The sequence below is a fragment of the Vicugna pacos genome, chromosome 2 (assembly GCF_048564905.1).
Source record: "Vicugna pacos chromosome 2, VicPac4, whole genome shotgun sequence".
Classification (NCBI taxonomy): domain Eukaryota; kingdom Metazoa; phylum Chordata; class Mammalia; order Artiodactyla; family Camelidae; genus Vicugna; species Vicugna pacos.
In genome coordinates, this window is record NC_132988.1 from 12,541,723 (window position 1) to 12,564,038 (window position 22,316).

General features: G+C 36.3%; 1 protein-coding gene across 5 annotated transcripts in view; it reads right to left on the minus strand.

The window, feature by feature from the left end:
• ARFIP1 (ARF interacting protein 1) overlaps positions 1–22,311 on the minus strand; it is a 111,303-nt gene extending 88,992 nt beyond the window's left edge. The window contains exons 1-2 of one of the 5 annotated variants that reach the window (XM_072975742.1): positions 21,853–21,875; positions 7,451–7,530 (exon numbers count right to left, since the gene is read on the minus strand). In XM_072975742.1, the coding sequence (XP_072831843.1) occupies positions 7,451–7,528 (78 nt within the window). In that variant the 5' untranslated portion in view covers positions 7,529–7,530; positions 21,853–21,875. Of the gene's footprint in view, positions 1–7,450; positions 7,531–21,852; positions 21,957–22,003 lie in introns of those variants that run through there. The other 4 variants (XM_072975745.1, XM_006213165.4, XM_006213166.4 and 1 more) reach the window with 4 other exon arrangements.
• Positions 22,312–22,316: the final 5 nt, after the last annotated feature.

The window sequence follows — 22,316 nt, forward strand, 5'->3', positions numbered from 1 at the left end:
CGTTTGTCAAAACTCACTGGGCTGTACATTTAAAACGGATGCACTGTATCCTATGTAAAATTTACCTCAATAAACTATTGATTTTTTTTTAAGGGTAAAATTCCATTCCCACCATCTTTAACGGCAGAGATCTATTCTTCCTGAAAGCCAAAAATCCACCCACAGGGAGACCATACCAGTCTGCTGGCGTGTAGGCATATGGCCCCAATCACAGTGCCCGCCTACAAGGAGGGACTGACTTGCAGCCCTACAAGCTAGTAGCAAATACAGTTTGTCATTTTCTCAAATATGTCTCCATGACAAAAATAAATTAACCAATACCTTCTCACTATAAAATACTGCAGAATCCTAAGTGCCATTTATAGATATATATTCCCTGTTTGATCCAGTCTGAAAAATCATACATACTTGCCTCTAAGAGAGTATCTGAAAATGGCAGACCATTAAAAAAATCCCTCTGTTCCACAGATCCAGTGTCCTTCATCCTGGATCTTTTAAAACAGCAACAGAGGCAATGGCTGGCTTGCCAAGTCAGATCTTAGCCAAGTATCGTGCATTTCTCTTTCTTTTGGCTGCCCAGCCACAGCCCCTGCCAGTGTTGGGGAAAGCCTCTCCATAAGGCTGGGGAAAGGCAGGGTCTGCTTCTCATTATATAAAAGCTCAAAATATCAGATAATCAAGCAAATATCTGGAGCCAGATTACCTGGGTTCAATCCCTGGCTCCTCCATATACTAGCCATGTAAACTTAAGCAAGATCCTAAAATTCTCTTTCCTTGTCAGTAAAATGATAATAGTACCAATCCTGTAACACTGTTGTGAGGACAAAATACATTTAAAGTACTCAGAAAAGTACCTGGCATACAGTAAGTGCTATACAGGTTATGTCACCATTATTTGTTTCCTGAGCTCTGGGGGACACTGTCATATGACTTACCCTCCCCCAAACCAGAGGCACTTGCCCCAGACCTGGAATCAGAAACTAGCGCTAACAAGAGGAATGACAAGGAACTCACTCTGGGGCAGCGATAACTGCAGTGAGCTCAAATGCCTTCAGCAATGGCCCCAGCACTAGTGGCAGCATCCAGTCACCAGAGCACCGGCAGTGTGAGCTGCTACATCTGGTGCTAAGCAACGGCAGCACAGCACCCCAAATAGTGCTGGACCATGATTTGAGGGTATCCTCCTAGATTCGTAGCCTGGATTCTGGTTTCCCAACCTTCCTGTAAGCTACCTCATATCCTCTTGGTAAATGTCTTTTCTGTGTAAGGAGCTGAAGTTGTTTCATTTGCTTCCAATGTAAGACCCTGACAGCAGACCTGCAAGAAGTGGGTAAATGGGAAAAGGTCTTATAATATCTTTGTGATTGCTTTTGAATATCAAGTGATAAATATGAAATAGTCTAGAAACTTTTCAGACTGTTATTAGCACAGTGCCTGGCATGTAGAAGGCATTAATAAAGGTCAGTTTTTTAGTTATTATTGGGGTCTTAGATTAGGAAACCATGAAACTATCAAACAAGCTTGTTATTGCAAGTGCTATCAGCCACATGTGTTATTATTGATCCTGGTAACTCAGTGGTCCTCAACTGGGGTTGATTTTGGCATCCATCCCCCCAAACATTTAGCAATGTCTAGAAACATTTCTGGTTGTTATAGTGGGGTGCTGTGCTACTGGCATCTTGAAGGTACAGTACAGGCCAGGGATGTTGCCAGAAGTCCTACAATGCACAGGATAATCCCCCATGATAAAAAATCATATAGTCAAATATGTCAAGGCTGAAAATCCCTGTAAATAACCTGATGCTATAAACTGCTTCTTACATTAGCAGGCCCAATGGGTCTAAATGCTTACTCACTTTAATTCATGAACACATTTCAAAGCATGAGACCAACTGCACTGGGGGAGAATACCTCCCCCACCCGTCCCTTTGGTGAACCACTCAACACTATCCATCACTCCAGGGAACCTTCTCAACACTACAACAGCTATAACGCGGCTCATAAAACTGCAGGCAGTCTGACCCCTATCTACTCCAGCTGCTTCCCAGACCATAATATTCTCCCTTAACTTTCTCTATTCTGGCCAGTCAAATGTCTACTCACTTCACCCTCACGCTCCCGGTGCACAGTAACTCTTCTCTCTTTAAGTTCAACTCTGAGTCTATAGCCTTTTCTGTAGCTGCCCAAGACCAAAGCTAAAAGGAAAAATCTCATGTAGTTTTTTCTGGCACTACTTGTTTTTCTAATCTTGAAAATATACCTTGACATTAGCATCATAAAAGGCTTTACATCTGACAATCAGCATTTATAGGAAATACTTCATGCAAAATAAAAGATGTAACATTAACAAAAATTCACCCAAAGACTGAAAATCTATCTTAATAATGCAAGAGAAGGCATATTGGAAGTAAGTTCTTGATGTTATCAATGTTACATTATTAACGGTAAAACCTAATTTCAGAAATGCTTAGAAACAAGATAGAAACTTTCTAGAAAGGATGTAAAAGAATTTGTCTTACGCTTAGTCAGACTTTTGCAACAATACAAGGTATCAGATCTTCTAAAACACACTCATTTAACATTGTTCTTTAATTCAATTTATGACTGAGTAGGCAAAAATAAAGTGGTATAATAAAAAGCTTACAGTTTTTCCAAATTTTTTAAGTTATTTGAAAATTCATTAAAAAGCACTGTGAAATATTTTCAATGCTCATTCATTGGCTGCATATACTCAATAGGTACTTTGTTCTGCTATCAAGTAGTTACATTTTCTTCCAATTTAAAGGACTGAATTCTTAATTTCAGTCAAACCTAGACAAAAGAGCAGTGAATAAAGCAAATAGTGTGAAAGAAGAAAAAAAAGAAGAGAAGCCACAAATATTTAACTCTAATTGTTCTGGTTATGGCTTCAGACAATGAAGGTCGCAGTGCTCAGTGAACTAATTATGCATGTCAAGAGACCATATTTTGTTTCAATACCAAAAAGCACAAATGCCTTCTGTGTCAGATGAAATTATTTAGATTTTTGTTTGCCTACAAAAAGAGAAAGCATTTCTATTAAACTCATAATTCACAGTCTTTGAAGTTTCCCTTTATATTAGTAAAAATATAACCTTTAAAAAATAGTTAATGTATTTCTGACAAAGTTAATTTATCATGGTTCAAATGTATTAAGTGAATAAGCCCATGCATGAGGTCTCAGAAGAACTAACCAAGGTACTGGGAGACAAAGATTTAAGGATCAGCACTGCTCCTTTTTATAACTTTATAAAAGTCACTGTACTTCCCTAATTTTCAACTGCTTCATTTATAAAATGAGATTACTAACCTTACCTATATATTACACAGCAATTAGAAGAATCAAATGTGAAATTGCTGGGAAAACTGAAAATGCTATATAAAGATGTTATAATTCAGGACTAACAGGACAAATGTTGGAGTAGTCCCGTCAACACTAGTATTTACCAGCACAATTACTCCTTCGAACTTTGTCACCATGGGTACCCTAACCACACGTCTCTAAAACAGACCAGTATCAAGACAGAGCTGAATATGGTTACAAATGTTATTGTTGCCAAGTTCTTTTTTTTAATTTCTCTCTTGGCAATTTCATGGTTTTAAAAGGAAGACGATCCTTAAACCTATTATATAAGAAATATATAAAAATGGATAAAGCAAACGTGGTCAAGCCTAAATAATTACTGAATCTGGACAATGAGTATATGGGAAATTATTTACTATTTAACCTTTATTTCATCTGCTGCAAATTTTTCTTAACAAATGTTTTAATCTACTAGTATTAATATCTACTTGTCTTATATTTTCAACCACTCGCTACTTGAATACTGCATTTCAGATCCCCCAAGTTTCTCATCTCCTTCCTGTCATTCTTGTTTCTGGGGCAAGCCAACTGTAGCCACCAGCTCCCCCTGGAACCATATATCCTCCCACTCTTTCCTCACTGACCCTCAGTTCCAGCCAGAGCCACTGTTCCTCAAATACGCCAATCTTATTTTTGCTCTTGCTGTTTCCTCTCTGGAAGGTTCCTACTCCCAGATTTCCACATGACTCTCCCTCATCGCATTCAGGTTTCTGCTCAAACATCATCTAAGGAGAGCCTTCCCTGAGAAACTGCTGTAAATTAGCACTCTTCTTCACTCTTGAGCCCCTTATCCTGCTTTACAGCAGTAAGGATATTATATATTATTATTGTATTATATAATTTATGTATATGTTTAGCACATCTGTCTCCCTCCCCAAGATGTTTACAACACAAAAGCCAACTCCTCCTGACACTCAAAATTCTTCCATGACCTGAACTATCTTCTTTCTATCAATTATGCCTCTTCAGATACTCTATTAAATCAAATTTAATTACTCATACTTCCCCACACACATCTTTCAATTTCCTTTCTCTATGACTTTGCCCAAGCAGTGACCATCATCATTCACAAGCTCAAATTATACCCACACTGTAAGGCTCAGTTTAAACACCACCTTTACTGATACTCCTCTGAACTGCCACAATTCTTCACCTGTACCACTCTAAAGGAATTATTATTCCACATTTTATTTATTTATTTTAAAATTTCCTATATTAATAAACATCTGTACTATTCACTTTTAACCCTCTGGGTTACTTACATAAAAGAGAAATGCAAGTATCTGTATATTTTTCTTGGATATTAGAAATTAGTATAAGTATTACTGTTACTATATTGAAGGGAAGGCAGAAAAGAATTCATGCAATAATCCCAGGATAGACTAATAAACATCTAACACAACTACTTCGCTTCCTTTTTTTTGTTGTTGTTGTTGAAAATACACTTGTTTTCCCAACTTCCTTGCTTCTATCTTTAAATAATTTCTTCCTATTAAGTTGCCTACCCTTACCGATCTTTCCCACTTTTCTTTGGGTTCAAATCATGGCTCTGTTCCTCAGTAGCTATGTTAACTCTTCCAGGTCTCTGCTGCCTAACCTATAAAATGAGGGAGAAAACCTCACCTATAAACAGGTTATTATAATATTAAATGAGATAACATACGTAAAACCCAGCACAGTGTCTGGCACTTAACAGGCTCTCAATGAATGGTGCCTATTAGGCTATTATTTCTTCTATAGATACAGAAGCAGCAGTTTAAACACATTTCAAGGTATAAAGTTTGAATATCAAAAATATAAAAACAAAATCCATCTTTATCTGCTCTAATCAAGACTAGAACAGAGTACAAAGCAAGCCAAGTTCATGCTTTCTTCTTTTTTTAATTCAAAAAAAAAACAAACAATTGTCGTCATTAAAAAAGAAAAAACATGAGAAGAAGAAAGCATTTTTTACGGTCACTATTGGGACAGACATCTTAATCAAAATATCATTTGACTGAGAGGAAATCAACTGGGTTCTACAGTTAACCAGTTGAGTGCTCATGAGCAAAGGCAATTAGAACCTAAATGAACTTTAATTCTCTTCATATTCAGGTTGATAATGTTTTTGATTCAGTTCAAAGTGCTGGAGGTTTTTGTTGTTGTTCTGGTTTGCTTTTAAATAAATGAAAACTATCACTCAGATCATCAAATCCTATTCCTAAGAAACCAATATCCACATATCGCTTACACTAGTAGAGTGAGAATTCATTCATCAAACTGACTATCAGTGATGAGCCAAGCCCTCCTAGGATTAGTCTGAATTACTGGTAAGTCTGATGTATAGAACATTTAATTAAGAGTTAAAGGCCATAATACATAGTTATAATATATTAAAAGAAGAATTCTTATAAGCAAATCTGATCCCAAATGTTTCCATCAAGGATACAGAAGAAAGAAGATTTAAGTTAGTATAATACAAATAAATGGGGAATTTTTAAGTCACAAAATGCTCCTAAATAAACTCGTACAATACTTTTAAATTTGCATATAAATTCAGATTACACTCACATTCCTGGTCTTTTTTTAAAAATTGCAGTATTCCTGGTGGATGCTGCACATTTGAGCATGGCTAAAAACACAGGGAACACTTATTATGAATTCTAGTGTTAATTTACACACAAATCTGAACAATCAATTACCTGGCAGTGGATTCTTTAAGATCACTGTCGTCTAGGCTTAACTCTCTACTGAGCAGGAAATTTCTAGTTTAGCAGCTATTGCAGTGACAATCACACAGATCAAACTCACAGTGGCAAACCGCAAAGAGAATACTTTCATTTATTACTAGAAGTCCCATCATTGGCTGGGCTGCCCAGTCCTTCCTGTAGTTCACATGCATCAAACACCCTCTGATCATCTCTCAACAGTATGGATTCAGAGATCTCATCATAAAAAAATCAAATCCATGAGTTATGGCAAATACAGTATACATAATTCTCTAGGTTCTCAGAACTACATACAACACTGCCCTGACAAATGGGGAACAGCCAAACAATTTTAAATCACAAAAGAATCCTGAGTTCTCCACAGACAATGCATATTTTGCCAACCAGAACTCATCTTTGACTTTTGGGCAAAAAGTAAGTTCTAGCTCTAAATCCTACATTAAAGCTTGTCTCACAGACTCAGTGTCTTGGCTTGATGATGGAACACTGTGGCTAGCACTGTACCACATACACAGATGACAAACTGGTTCAGAAATACTGCAACTGGAGTCAGAAGAATCCATGTTGTGTTCCAGCCTTGCAGGTTACTTAAAGTCAGTCCCTACCTCTCTGAAAATTAAGTATGTTCAACAGATAAATGGGGGGAATAACAGTTGCTCTACTTACCTAACTGAATTATATCAAATCAGTCTAAGGATCAAGGTGAGACGATATGAAAGATTTACTCTGTAAATCTTTAAGCACCATAAATTTGACAGATGTTATTAGGATTAGGTATTCCAAAAAAATCTGATGACTTGAATTCAATATAAAATTAACTTCTTAATATCTTCCTCTCTAATGAACCAGAACTGTTTTTAGGTGGCATGTATTAGAAACACCTGTAGAACTTCCAAAAAGAAAAAAGAAAACACACATAGCCCAGTGTCTACCTGAAACAGATTCAGATTTAGTGAGTTTTAAGTGAAGTCCAGAACTCAGTATTTTTTTTTTAAACGCTACACTTGGATTCTCATGCCAACTTAACTAGAGAGAGCATATGGAAGGAGATGAACGCAAATGTGAACCTACTACTAATATTATTTCAACAGAAACTTTATTTCAAATGTAAATTTAAAACTATAGTTAGACCCCAACATTTATGTTCATTTTTATGGGACAGGTATACTTTAGAGGCAAATGGTAACTAACTTCTAATTATTAAGAAAGCTCTCTCTCTCTCCTCCCACCCCTTTCCTGTGTCTATGTGTGTTGAAGAGTTTTTTTAGAATGGCACATGTTTAGACAAACATGTCAATTTGGATGGTCTAAGTTTGAGATGGGTTGACTTTAAAAAACAATATAAATACCACCCAGTCACCTCAGAATTAGACTTGGCTTCTTCTGTGGCTGGTTTAGTTGTATCAAGAGTTGTAGTCTCATTGCTGTAGTCAGACATACCTAAAAGTAAAATGTGTTGACCACACATTAAATAATTTAGTTAAAAGAACTGTATCACCTCACTGACATTCTTACAAATATTCCACAACATAAATCACTTATTTGCAGTCAGAACTGGCTTTGCAAAACTATCTATAATCATGAGTATCTACTGATTGTAACAGGTAAGCAGTTCTAAAAACAAACAAAAATTCAGGAGAAGTTTTTATGCAGAATGTAAAAATACATACCTCAATGACTAAAAAATAATTTCATAAAATCATTTTGGATAATGAAACAATTTAAAAAATTAGAGTGCTGAAGCCAAAATATTAGTCATTCATGGCCTACATAAAGCCAGAGTCTCAGAACAGGACTTGGACATCCTCCATTCCCCTCGCCAGTACTCTGTAGTACTGATAACAGATGTGACCGCTCATTGCCAAAGTGAAACACTTACACTCAGGTTTCATTCAATAAAACTCTTAATGAGCTATTTCTGCTTCTAACTTATTCAACAACATTTAGAGAATGCCAACTACATATGAAGAACTCTGCTAGGAACTAAGGAGAAAGAAAAGTAAAATCTAATTCAGGTTATAAGGGTACAGTTGGCCCTTCATATCCGCAGGTCTAAACGAAGATTGAAAACATTTGAAAAAAAAAAAATCCAGGAAGTCCAAAAAGCAAAACTTGACATTGCTGTGCACCAGTTAACTATTTACATAGTATGCACACTGTATTATGTATTACAAGCAACAAAGAGATGATTTAAAGTGTACAGGAGGATGTACACAGCTTATATGCAAGTACTATACTATTTTATATAAGGGACTTGAGCATCTGCAGATTTTGTTATCTGTAGAAGTACTAGAACCAATCCCCCATGGACACCTAGGGAGACTGTACTCTGAATCTAATCAGGGAGACAGATAAACAAATAATTACCAGACACCATATTAGGTACAATAATGCACCGAAACAAATTTTTTCTGATGAAATACAATGGAGGGAACAATTTTACTATTCACAAATTGAATCTAATACCACATTAAGAAAATAATGTAACATGAACAAGTGGAAGTTATCCCAGGAATAAAAGGCTGTTCAATTAGGAAATCTATTAATATATAACGCATTCATAAATCTAAAGGGAAAAAGCATGGTTTTCTACATAGCCATTGAGAAATTCCTTAACAAAATTTAACACCTATTCATAACTCAATACTCAAGCAAAAAGGAATTAAGGGAGACATCTTCAACATGATCAAAAATATGTAATACACATACTTTAATCCTACAACCATTATCTATCTCATTTAATAAAGAAATAACAAAGGCATTTCTGCTGCAGAAGATATCCATCATCTCTGCTACCATTCAACACTGACCTAGAGGTCCTAACCAATCCAAGTAGATAAGTCAATTAGAAGAATAACATGTAAAACTATCTCTATTGGCAGATGATATGACAGTATACCTGAAAAACTATAAAGAATCAAAGGTAAAACTAACTAAAAAGTTAAAAGAATTCAGTGAAAAAGCAGGATACAAAATTAACATATAAAATTCAACAATCCTTGAACTGTTACTGAAAAATTAACAATCAGAGGACATAATGGCAGAGAAAATCCCATTCACAATAACAACAAAGAAGATTAAACACTTGGGAACAATGTGTAAAATCTATGAGAACAATGTTTAAACTCAACTGAGAGACACTAAAGACTGGGCAAATGAAAAGACATATCCTGTTCTTGGCTATGATGACATTATAAAGATGTTATTTCTCCCTTAGTTAATTTACAAATTCAATGCAATATAGGAAGAATATAACAAGCTATTTTATACAGTTAGACAAATTATACTAAAGTTTATATGGAAAAATCAAACATGTAAGAATAGCCAGGAAAACACTGAAAAAGAAAATCATAAGGCGATTAAGCTTTGTCAGATGTTAAAACATGCTGTAAAGTATCTATAAGTAAAGCATTAAGGTACTAGACATGAATAAAGAGACCAGAATAAAAGTCTAGAGTTAGACCAAATATATACAAAAATTTAGTATATAACAAAGGTGACATCTCAAATCACTTAATTACAGATGGACTTCTTAATAAATGGTGCCAGGAAAACTAGATAGCCATTTGGAAAAATACAAAATTAGATCCATATCTCACACCACACGTAAGAATAAACTCTAAATGGATTAGTAATCTAAATGTAAAAATGAAAACATAGGAAGTAGTAAAACTTGGATGAATTATGCTTTAAACTTGGTGTATGGAAAGCCTTTTTAATTCTGAGTAAGAATCCTGAGAAAATTTTAAAAATTGATAAATTTGACTAATAAAAATGTTTGAAAGATTATATAATACAAATACTATAAACAAAGACAAAAGAAAACTAAAAAACTAGGATAACATATTCATAACATGTGCTACAACAGGTTAATATCCCTAATATATAAAGAACGCTTAAAAACAAGGGGGAAAAAGACCAAAATCAGACAGAAAGCAGGAAAAAGACATGAACAGACAATGCACAAAAAAAAGATTGAAATGGCCTCCAAAATATAAAAAATGATCAAATTCACTTATAATTAGAGAAACTCAAGTTAATACAACAGTGAGATACCATTTCTCATCTTTTAGACTGGCAAAAAATTTTAAAATATAACAAATCATTCTGTTACTGAGGATGTAAGGAAACAGGCACTCACAGATTGCTGATGGGAATACAAATTTGTACATCCATTCTGGAGGGAACTTCAGTAATGCCCAACACAAAATCACACATGCACTTACCTTTGGACCCAGCAATCCCATTTCTAGAAATCTATCCTGGGAACACATCTCCAATAAAACAAAAACATATACACATTGCAGCATTCTTCATAATTGTACAATACTAGAAACAGTTAAAATGTCTAAACATAGGAAAGTGACTTAATAAACTACGATACATCCAAACAGTGGAGTACTGTGCAACTGTTAAAAAAAATGAGGAAGATCTCTATGATATAGAGTGATTTCCAAGACATAATGATAAATGAAAAAAGCAAAGTCCAAAAATACCTTTAGGTATGCTGTCTCCATGGAAGAGCAAAGAGAATATGTGAAAAGACATGTTTCTACTCATTGGAACAAAAGAAAAACAAGAAGAATAAACCAGAAACTAAGGAGATGGGTTACCTTCAGAGGACAGGTGGGAAAGGAGTGGGAAAAAGTAGGAAAAGGGAACAAGGCAGCAAGAATAAGGAAGAAGTGGCAATTCTATGAATATATAGTTTTAAATAATTCTGACTCTAAGAATCATAGTAATTTTCACATATACTTCATAAAAAATTATTAAAACCAATCAGAATTTGAGAGGAATTCAAATGGTATAAAATCACCAATAAATGAAACTGTTTTTATAAATGATTAAGCCAGGAAAGGGAAGGGAAATGGAGGGGAAAGAGAAGGAAGGGCAAAGGGAGAAAGGGAAGGAGAGAGAGAGAGAAGGAAGGGGAGAGGGAGGGAAAGGATAGGAAGGCGAAGGGAGTTGCTTGAGTAGACACCATAAGGCTGAAGACAAAAAGAATTATACACAAATTCTGTTAATATAGTTAGTAAAAGTATTTCTCACAGAGTTATGGGTTACTAATTCTGGAATTATTTTATGTGTGTAACAGAACTGAACAAACATGTAAATGGAATGTAGATACTGAGAGCTTGGTTTCTCACTTGTGAAAAAAAGTTTAAAAAAAAAAAAAAGGAGAAATGCTAAATAAACCCTGTGGTATTGGACTTGAATCAGAGTTATTTAGTATAAGCACATGGGTTTAATACGTGTGTGTTAGTATTCATGTGTATATGTATGTTTGTCATGCGCACACACATATGCACGTATGTACAGGTTCCCAGCTCTGCCCACCGAGAGGGCCTAGAAGTAGTGATACCCAGGAATAATGAGTACACCTGGTGCTCCGATCTTGGTCTCTAAACACCAGGGAGCCACAGCTTTTAAGGAAAAATGGTTGATTCTAATACGGGGCAAGGAAAATACAAGATAAGCCTGGAACATTTGCGTCAGAAAATAAGAAAAAGTTAAAGAAAAAAAAAAAAAAAGACAAGGGCTCGTCAAAAGAAGAAAGGACCTAACCTGAAGGTGCCCCTAATGGCCAATGCTAGGACATCTTCAGCAGCAATGATGATAGTACTGGATTTAAACTCATAGAATACAACAAATATTAATGGGCCCATACTGATATAAATAACTAACCAAATAAATAACCAAATAAATAACTTTCTCACAATAGAATCTCAATTAACAAACATAGAAAAGAAATAGAAAAACAGAATCTCCATCTGGCAAACATCACAGTAGTAAATGTTGCAGAAAGATTCACTGATGTATCCTAAAATAGAGGGCAAAAGTTTGAGGAGAAACAGGATTTACACAAAGTACTTAACTGAAAAGGGAAAGATAGTACGTGGAGAAACACAGCTGACAGTGAAGAAACTCAGTAGACCTAACTTAACCAAGTGACTAAGTAATCTCCAGTAGTAAAATGTATGAACAGCGTAATTCCTTAACACACCACACTGAGAAGGACACACATCATTTTTGTGGCATTCTTGCCAAAAATGCATAAACTCAGCCCAATCATGAGAAAATACTGGACAAACCCAACTGAGAACTTTCTACACAATGACCAGTACTCTTTAAAAAGTGTCATAGTCATGAAAGACAAGGTAAGTGTGAGAAAAATACAGATTAAAAAGAGACTATGGAGAAATAACTAAATTCAATGTGGGTTCCTAGATAGGGTCTTGCAACAGAAAAAGATCCGTTAGTTGAAAATTTGGTGAAATTCTAATAAGGTCTGTAGTTTAGTAATAATATTGTACCAACATACTTTCCTATTCTTGGTAATTATATTATGGTTATGTAAGATGTTATCATTAGGGGAAGTAGGGTAAAAAATGTAAGGAAAATGTACTATTTTTGCATGTCTAAAATTAGATCAAATAAAAGGTTTTAAAAACAGTAAGGAATTCTAGCAAAGATAGAGGAACCACCCCTATATAGAAGGAAATCTCCACTAAAGGAAGAGTGAAAGAAAGAGGAAACCTATGGACATAGTGAAGAATGGAACGGAAAACGGAGGAAAGTTAAGGCAGTTCATTTTTGCTGCCTCCAACTTTCTTGTAAAATAGGAGTTATCATTTACTCTTCTGTATTAAATAGTAGCACCAATTAGGAAAATAAACAGGATAAACACAGCACATCATAGTGGAATGAGAATTTATACTTTTTTTAATGAAAATAAGTATGTTATTATGGTATCTACAACAAAATTCACTTAATGATTATAAATCAATAAAAAATGTTTAAAAAAAAACAAACAAAAAAACCAAAATTCACTTGAATAAAATACACATAAGCCTTCTAAGAAATTCCTTGAATTTTTATGATGAAATAAGAGTCTCCAAAGAAACATCTAAAGTTATTCTTTCCAGTGGTATTTCAGTAAAAAAAAAGTTGGAGAAGTACTATAAATAATTATGATACATGGGACCAAGGAGTGGAACTCAAGGACAATGCTAGGGAGGTAAATACAGCAAACTGAGGGCAAAAAGGTAGCAAAACCTGGGCTGGCTTTGATCTGAACTTGCTTAGTTTCTCTAGTCTGGCATATTACTTATTTCAGAGACTGGTTACCAAGCTAAAGACTAAAGAAAGTGGCTCTATTTCTTTCACTCTAGATAGAATTTACTGGAATACATCAATCTTTTCTCGCTGATGGATAAACAAGGAGAGAATGTAAGATTTGTATTAATTTTCAAGTTGAACTGAACTGTTTACAATAAAAAAATGTAGTTAAAATATATAGTGACTACATTAGATAGCTACATATGTTTCGAGTTGAAAAATGATACCCAAAATACATTAGTTTTCTATTTTAGTCAAAACAACTTAAAATATTTCTTCATGATGGTAGTTTCCTTAACATGGGGGAAAAAATCTTTTTCCCTACTGTCAATGCAAATGATATTGAACTGAAAGTGGTTTACCACAAATATGCTCAAAGTATATTACATTTTCTTTCATATGTAGAATAATAAAATAAAAAGAAATAAGATAAAGAATCATTTACATTATGCTGCTATCTTATGGCAATAACTATCTGGTATCTGTAAAAGCTATTTTGCCAGACAATTATAAGCCCTTTTAGATACTGATAATTAAGTTCAGGATGCTCATTAAGATAAACACATCAGTCTAGATAATTCAAAAGTAGAAAGCTTTGACAAAATATAGTTAATCCTCAACTATAAGTAATAATGAGAAACAATTTAAAAATCAACTTAAAATATATTCAACTATTCTCATCCTCATCATTATTACCAACTTCCAACCAAGTAACAAAATTAACTGTTTGGGAAAGTCTTTTTATTTTCCTATTCAGATTGTATTACAGAAAAACTAATGAGAAGTAAAATGGTATGACTCTCAAAATTAAATTACTCCTTGAAAACGAGCTGTAAATAAACCCTAAATTAATCAGCATACTGTGGCCTTATTCTTGGCTAGCTAAGTTCCAGAATATTAGCAATGAAGCCAACCAGGAGAATTAAAGAGTAACTTTAATTCTGTGGCTAAATTCCCGAAACTATATAAAATAAACCCCTCGATATTCACAGGTAATTTTTTTAATGGGAAAAAGCTCAGAGTAAATGATTTAAGAATATAGCTTAATATAGATACAGATGGTTACATACAGAAATATTTATAGATATGTGTATATACATGAGTTAGTGTGTATTTCCCAGAAGCAATTCCTGCAATAATGAGCACATATAGAGCCCAGATCTCAGCTTCTAATACCATTCTCCAATAAAGGGAACCAGCGTTCCTTGGAGAAATGGCTGATTCTAGGACTAGGGCAGGATATATACAAGATGAGCCTGGAATATCTTGTAGTGCTGCAAAGTAAGAAAGTGCTTCAAAACAAAGCAAAAAAAACCCATAACAAAACAAGCACAAAAATCTCAAAAGAATACAGGAAACCAACTGAAAGAGCTCCCAATGGCCAAAGGCAGAACAATTTGAGCAACAAAATCAAGTAATAATGGATTATAATGCAAAGTATAAAATAATTATCCATGAGTCAATATTGACACAAATAAATGATTGAATAAATTAATAAATGAGAAAGAAGCAAATCTCCTTTGCAGAATTCCAAAAAAATTTATATACATACTCCACAGTTCAGGAGGTAGATCATAACTCCCCACACTTTGAGTGTGTACTTCACATAAGGACTTTCTTCTAAAAAGTACCACATGCAAAGGGAGGGGAGAAAAAGTAACATTACAATGTTCAATGTATAAACTTGACAAACACTGCCTAAAGCCAGGTGATCAAGGTAACATCAACAACGGTAAGGCGTACTGATAGCATTTACTCTTGACAGGATATGATAAGAATGATATCCTCCACGGTCTCTCTCCCCAAGACACGTTACCCAGTCTAATCACGAGAAAAGCATCAGACAGATCCCAACTGACGGACAGCCTACAAAACACCTGGCCAGTAATCTTCAAAACTACCAAACTGTCATAAAAAATGAGGAGTCCAAGAATCTGTTAAAACTAAGAGGATGCATGACAACTAAACATAATGTAGTATCCTGGATGGAATCCTAGGATAGAACCAGGACATTAGGAGAAATCTGAGGCAACCGGAAAAAAAACCCCAAAAAGCTGAACATGCATTAGTTAATAATGTATAAATACTGCCTAATGAATTGTGACAAGTGTACTATACTGTTAAACATTAATAATGTGGGAAACTCTGTACACTATCTCTACAGTAATTCTGTAAATCTAAAACTATTCTAAAATAAGGGTTTATTACAAAGTAAGCTAAGAATACTGCATAATATTTTATAATAATGACTGTTCTAATAATAATAATATAAACTTATTAAAATAATTTATTTTCATGCACTTCAAAAAACAGTGTAACTGGCAATTCAACTATTATATTTATAAATATTTATATTCAAAATCTTGTATTACAAAACTCCATGAATTGACATCTTTAATACCATCAACTTGGATATTCAATCAACATTTAGCTGTCAGGCACTGAAGGAGGTTCTAGGGAGTCAATAATGAGCCAAAAAAGAAAGTAAGATGTGGTCCCCATCTTCATGGAGTACGGAAGTAGTGGAAAAGAAAGACAATCATAATCACACGTATAAATGCAAACTGTAAGTGTGGTAAATATATGATGTTACTACCTAATCTTGGAGGTTAGAATATTTCCTAAAGAAGTAAAACTTCAGTTGAAGTGTGAGGAATAGCTGGGAGCCAACAAGTCAAATCAAAGTACAAAAAGAGTGGTCCAGACAGGAGGAAAAGCACACACACAGGCCTTGTCATGGAAGGCAGAAGACAAGCACACGGCACTGAAGAGGGCCTGCACCCGTGAAGTGGAAAGTTAAGGAGAAAATGATAGAAGATAAGGCTGGAGGGCTAAGGATTGCTAAAGAGTTTTATTCTTATCCTAAAAGCAATGAGAAGCCATAAAAGGACTGGGGAGGAAGGAAGAGTGATAATCAGATCTGTGTTTCAGAATAAATCACTGTGCCTTTAGGATGGATAACAAATTAGAGAGGGGTTGAAGTAAGTCGGTAGACAAGAATGAAGGCTACTGTAGAAATTTCAGGAAAGATGATGGTAATACACTAAAGTGGTGGTAGTAGAAATGGGAAGTAGTAGGCAAATTCAAGAGATAATAAGAAGGCAAGATTAATAAACCTTGTTGACAGACTGGACATATCAGAGAGAGGAAGTTATTGAGGATCACTCCTACTTTCCTGGACTTCCACTGGAAAGATAATGGAGTCATTCACTGAAATAAAAAACAAAGAAAGAGGACCAACATTTGGGGTCTTGGAGGAGTGAGGGAGAAATCAGTTTAGTTTCAGGCCTCGTATGTGAGATATCTTTAATATATTCAAGAGAGGTGCCAACTAGCAAGCAAGATACACAGATCTAGAGCTCAGAGGAGAGAGAAAACGCTCACATGCTTAGAAAAGCTGGGATCTTTATCCTAGAAAAGCAGTTAACAATAATCCCCAAACATCCCAGAAAAACATGAGACTTCGACCATCTGGATTTAGTTAAAACAAAAAGCTGAGAGAGAATACGACAATAATATTTCATCAGCTAAACCAAAAACTGCTAGGCATCATGAGGAACACAGAGACTTTTAAAATCTTGGTTCAACAGTATATTTATTATGTCACTAATCATATATTACTTTAAAGTTTTAGCAGGGCTGGCCAATGTCACTGGAAATGTTCTCTACCAGTGCTGTCCAATAAAGTAGCCATTAGGCATGTGTGGCTGCTGAGCACTTGATGTGTGACTGGTGTGACTAAGAACTTGACTTTTTATTCTTTTTTATCTTAACTAATTTGAATAGCCACATGTGGCTAGCGGCTACTTTATTGGACAGCAGTGGGTTAGACTTTCCTCATATATTTCCTATAATGCCCAATAACTATCTTGTGAATTAACTGAGTGCAGATGTGAGGGATAGAGGGATTGGAGTAGAAATTTTCATTCCATCTGCTTATTATATTATTTGAATTTTTATTTCAAGAATATATTTACTTGCATAATTAAAATATTTTTAATTTTAAAAGTAAATACAATGCCATACAGAAAAATTAGGAAATAAAGAAAGAGGAAAATGATCTGTAAACCTATCTTTAAGATATAATCTACAATTAACATTTAGCCATATATGAAGAGGATCTACATTTCTAACCCTTTTGCCAGAAGTACCTGGAGCACCAATGGCCCAAGTTACTCTCTCTGAATTTTATCACATTTCTCTTCTACACCACCCCCATCCCAAACACCCTCAAATCCTATTAAAAAGCCATCATCTCTAGAACTCTACCTCAAGACTGCCAAAAATAAACACTTAATAGTCCTCTTGCTTATCTCCCTTTCACCACCATCACCCTCTGCCACCAGTGTGACACTTAAACTAGAACCCAATCTCTACCTCACAATGTCATCAAATCATTATAGTGAAAAAAAGAACAAGCAACTTTGGTTATGAGTCTTGAAGTTCTCCTTTTACTGTCTGGATGACCTTAGACTAATTACTTCTGCTGGTTCCCATGCCTGTATCTTCATTTCTTAATAGAAAATAAGAATACGTAACACACAGATAACATCTATAAACATGATGCCTAGCCAGAGTAGCACTCAATAAATGACAACCACCATGAACTTCTCTGTACCTGGTGCTGCCCTAGATTCTGAAGGCAGTGCTTTGAAACAAAACAGATAAGAGTCCCAGCCATCCTGGAGGTTACATTCCACCAGCTTAACCCTCAGGGACTCTTTACACCTGGGATGTGAATTTCTGATCCATCTCTTATTAGGTATGTAATTTTATACAAAGCACTTTATCTAAATTCTCAATTTCTTCATTTCCAACATGGTAATGTTATCTACTCTTATCTACTTGAGATGGTTGAAGTAAAAATAAAATGAAAAGATATGTGAAAGTGCTTTGTACAATATTATATGCTAAATAAACGGAAGGTATTAAAGAGTGTCATATTCCTCTTCGCTTGGACAAAGCTTTCCAACCAATGTGCCAAGAATGGATTACAGATGAAATACTGATACCCGCCACAGCCCCCTCACCTTTCAGGGAGCCAGGGAGTCTGTCATACAAATATAATCATTTTTATGTGTGCCATGATGCAGAAAAGTTTGGAAACGTTGCTCTAAAACACGATCTCATGTTAGCAGAAACTGGAGTTGGTCAACTGACTCCCTGCTCTGGATGATTTAGGTCTCACAGATAACTGTTGTTCTTACGACTCTGCTTCAAAGACAGTGTCACAGTTCCCCAAACGATCAAAAAGTATCAGACCTGAACATCAAAGAGCTGCTAGTCCAACGCCATCACAGATAGTCAAAAAATGAAACAAAATAAAAACTTTTAGGTTACTTTCACAAAAGGCTTGAGCTATTTCCAGCAAAATCTGCCTACAACCATCTTAAGACAAAAGTTTAGAAGTAATGGAGGAGAGGGAAATAAGGGATGAAGGGAAGAAAGAGAAAAGGAACAAAGGAAAAACAAAATGTATACTTTTGTAGAGAAGAGCTGAGAATGGGCAAGAGCTATTCAGCAGCTTCCATGATTGCCTAAAGCTAGGAGAGGCTGAAGATAACAAGATTATTTTCAGGTTCCTTTGTTTCATTGCCTTTTTCATACTTCCTAGAATTAATGCTGATGTATATCTGACTTTCAGACTGTCATGGTCCCTAAGTCATCAATTTCCATATCATGTGGAAGTACTCTTTCCAGTCTGTACATATATTGTTAGTTTTTCATCCATAGCCACATTACCTTAAATTCCTAATAAATTTACTTCTTCCTCCATCCTGAATTCATTCCTTATCCCATCCCAAATGTATCACTCTGGAATGTATTTATACCTCCAGACTCTTACAATACCAGGTTTATTACTTAAAATCTTTTATTTTCATATTTGCCATTCCTCATATGCCATCATACACACCTACAAATACACAGATTTATATCCACCCCATGGGAAAATGATCAAGTAACACTCCATAAACCTCCTTCAAATTAATTTCTCTTTGTCATACTTTTGGGTATAATATTCAAACAGATGTTCAGTTACTGAAGATTGATAAAGGAAGAGGCCTTCTTTACTTATTGTCTGATAGAAAATCAGGTAAGATACCCTCAACTCATGGCCAAAAAAAAAAAAAAGACATAAATTAAATATGGCAGAAGCAGTCCAGAGTCGTAGTTAAGAGCTCAAGTCTGGATTCAGATAACCTAGGTTCAATGCTGGCTCCATCAGTGTAATTCTGAGCAGATTACTTTAGCCTCAGTTAATCATTTAGTTTCAATTTCTTCCTCTATAAAAATGAAAACTGTAGCCACGTTGTAAGGTTGCTGTGAGGATTAGATGAGATAATCATGTAAAGCACTTAGCATAATGCCTGGCACACAGTAAGCAAACACATGTTAATTGTTACGGTGTCAGATACAATCTATCTTCTGACTTTCTCATTACCTTAGAAGGAAACCAATTTAGCATAATCAACTCTATAAAGAGTTGATATAAAGTTATGTTTTCTGTCACCCAAAGTGAGGATGCTAGACACAGGGAAAATTACTCTGTAAGCAGAAGAAGCTGGTTATTCTATACGGACTGTGGTGAGCTCAATAGGTCTCTTCAAGTTCTAACATTCCATTAAACAGGTGTCTAACATTTAGAACTTCAACCCTTCATCAACAAACACTTCACTATCAAATCAGTTAAGTTCAAAATGCACTCTAAACTGATATTAAGTTTGAAAGAATACGAACTTATTCACAAAAGGGAATGATCATTAAAATATCTATCACAGCAGTAATACATAGGGAAAGGCGATGTCAAGATAAGCAGCAATGTGCCAAAGGCTTGTGGACCACACCACTGAAACATCTTATTTGCCCTTCCTAACAAAGCCACAGACCAAAGTAGATGCCTCAAGTGAAAAACAAGAAAATGAAAACAAAATTACCAGAAATTTAAGTATTTTACTCTGAACTGTACCCAGTGGGCTGATGATGTTTAACACGTGTTAAATAATAATAAACATATTAATTTATGAATCCACTGGATCTCCAGAGCACTGGCCACAAAAAGCTATCCCTAAAAAGAAACCTCAAAACCACAAATCAGGAACTAAATAAGGAGGCAGTCTTACTTCCTTCTCTAGGTCCAGGAAGAAATTTAGAAACGCTAAAGTTTTGAAGTAGCTAGAGATTTCATCAGCACACAGTACAATCTCTGCATTCTACTCTCTTTGGTGCCCAAACTAGCTATGTACAGTTTGAAAAAGTTTCATTAACTTTAAGAAGACGCTGTCTAAGGAGTGGTTTTTAATCTACGTGGAGTTTATATATCTCTTTTGAGAGTCTGAGAAAGAGAGGACATTTTCCTGGGGGGTGTGGGGGAGGTAGAAAATGCACTCAAACAAAACTTTGCACGTAATTTCAGGGGTGCGGATGAAGAAGTCTCCTGAAAGTCACTGACCACCAGACCATGGACCTCCAAGGCATAAACCGGGATTAAAGCAAACTAATTCATCAGTTCGAAGAAGGAGGAAAGTAACTGAGGTGGAGATTTTAATCCAGAAAATAAAATAAGATTAGGAATATTTTCTGTTTTCTCAGCTGATAGATGTTAGACATGGTGCCTGGGAGAGAGTGTTGGCCCTGCTGAGCAAGGAAAACAAAAACACAAAAAAGAAACAGGACTAACAAGAACAAAAAAAGCAGAATTAAAACAGTACTGACACACAGTGGGTTGTTCACTCTGAGATTCACTCTGCAGCAATAAAACGGCCAATTGCTGCAGCCTTAAGACAGGAATGATTTAACATAACGAATCTGGATGCACATTCTCATGCCAAGGAAGTCAATTAAATGGCAAGTGTGAACACACACACCTGCCACACTTGCAAGTGAAAGAACAAGTTTATGAAAAGTCCTGCAAATCTTCCATTTTTTTTCCTTAAGAACCCAGTCAGAGCAATTACATGCTTTATTTAATCTAGGAGAAAATGAAGGGAGCGGGGGACAGAAATTCTAAAAGGAGGTAGCTAAAGGATCTGCAGGAAGTGTAAAATACAAACATTTTTGGGATCAAAGGGCTCAAGACGGAGATAAGAACAAAACAAAGGAAGTAATAAAATAAAGTAAAAGGGAAAAGCGTCTAGAAAACTGTTCGTAAGGGAAAAAAAAAAAACTCCTTCCTTTTTCCTAGACACGTAAACAGTAGTAACTTGGCAAAAAGGAACGGACGAGACGAAAGCCCAACTTCCTTCCCAAACTCCAGCATTCCTTGGACGTCCTCGCAAGCACAGTCAGGCTTGGGACATTTCATAGGCAAGGCTCCTCCCTCCACCACTGCCTAAGGAACCTCTCGCAGGGACTCTTGCTATCTCCCTTCCTCTCACTGCGGGAGAGAGGACGTGGGGGATGCAGGGAGAGGAGGAGAGAAATAAAGACCGGACACTAAACCCTGAAGGTGGCCAATTCTGAGACTCAGGCGAGAAAAACCTGAATCCTGCAACCCCTTTCCCAACTCAAGGCATGCAAAACCGAGAGGGTGCCGCCCTGGGAGGGCCAGTCCTACCTCTTCACCTGGCTGTTTCGGGGGCGGGGGGAAGGGGCACACTCAGGGGGACAGGAGGAACGAAGAGGCAGAAACCAAAGGCCGAATACCTGGGAAGATGTAGATGGCATAGGCTAAGGACAGAAGCGCCCTGTGAAAGTCCGGAACTGCGAACCCCAGAGGCAACGTGTCCCGCCCCCGCCAACCACCTCCGAGCAGCCTTCCCCCGCCTCTTTTCCAGCCGGCCAGCTCCGCCCTCACCTGTCTGCGGGGAAGCCGGCAGCTCTCACGTCGAGGATTATGCTTGCCTCTGCTCTCCGGCGTCGCCTCAGCCCGGGCAAGAAGTGAGCGGAAACGCGACCTGGGCCTTTTCCTTCTTCCCCTCCCCCCACGCACCTCGGCTCCTCGGGGGCGGGGAGCAACTACAGCTGTCACAGCCGCACACTGACCAACCGCCGAGGACACCCAGACCGGCCGCCTCTCCACCCGGCCTAAAGCTCCAGCACCCCGAGCAGCGGAGCCGGAAGTGAGGAGACCGGAAGTAGCGTTGTCCGTGGCCCTGGACGGCCTCTCT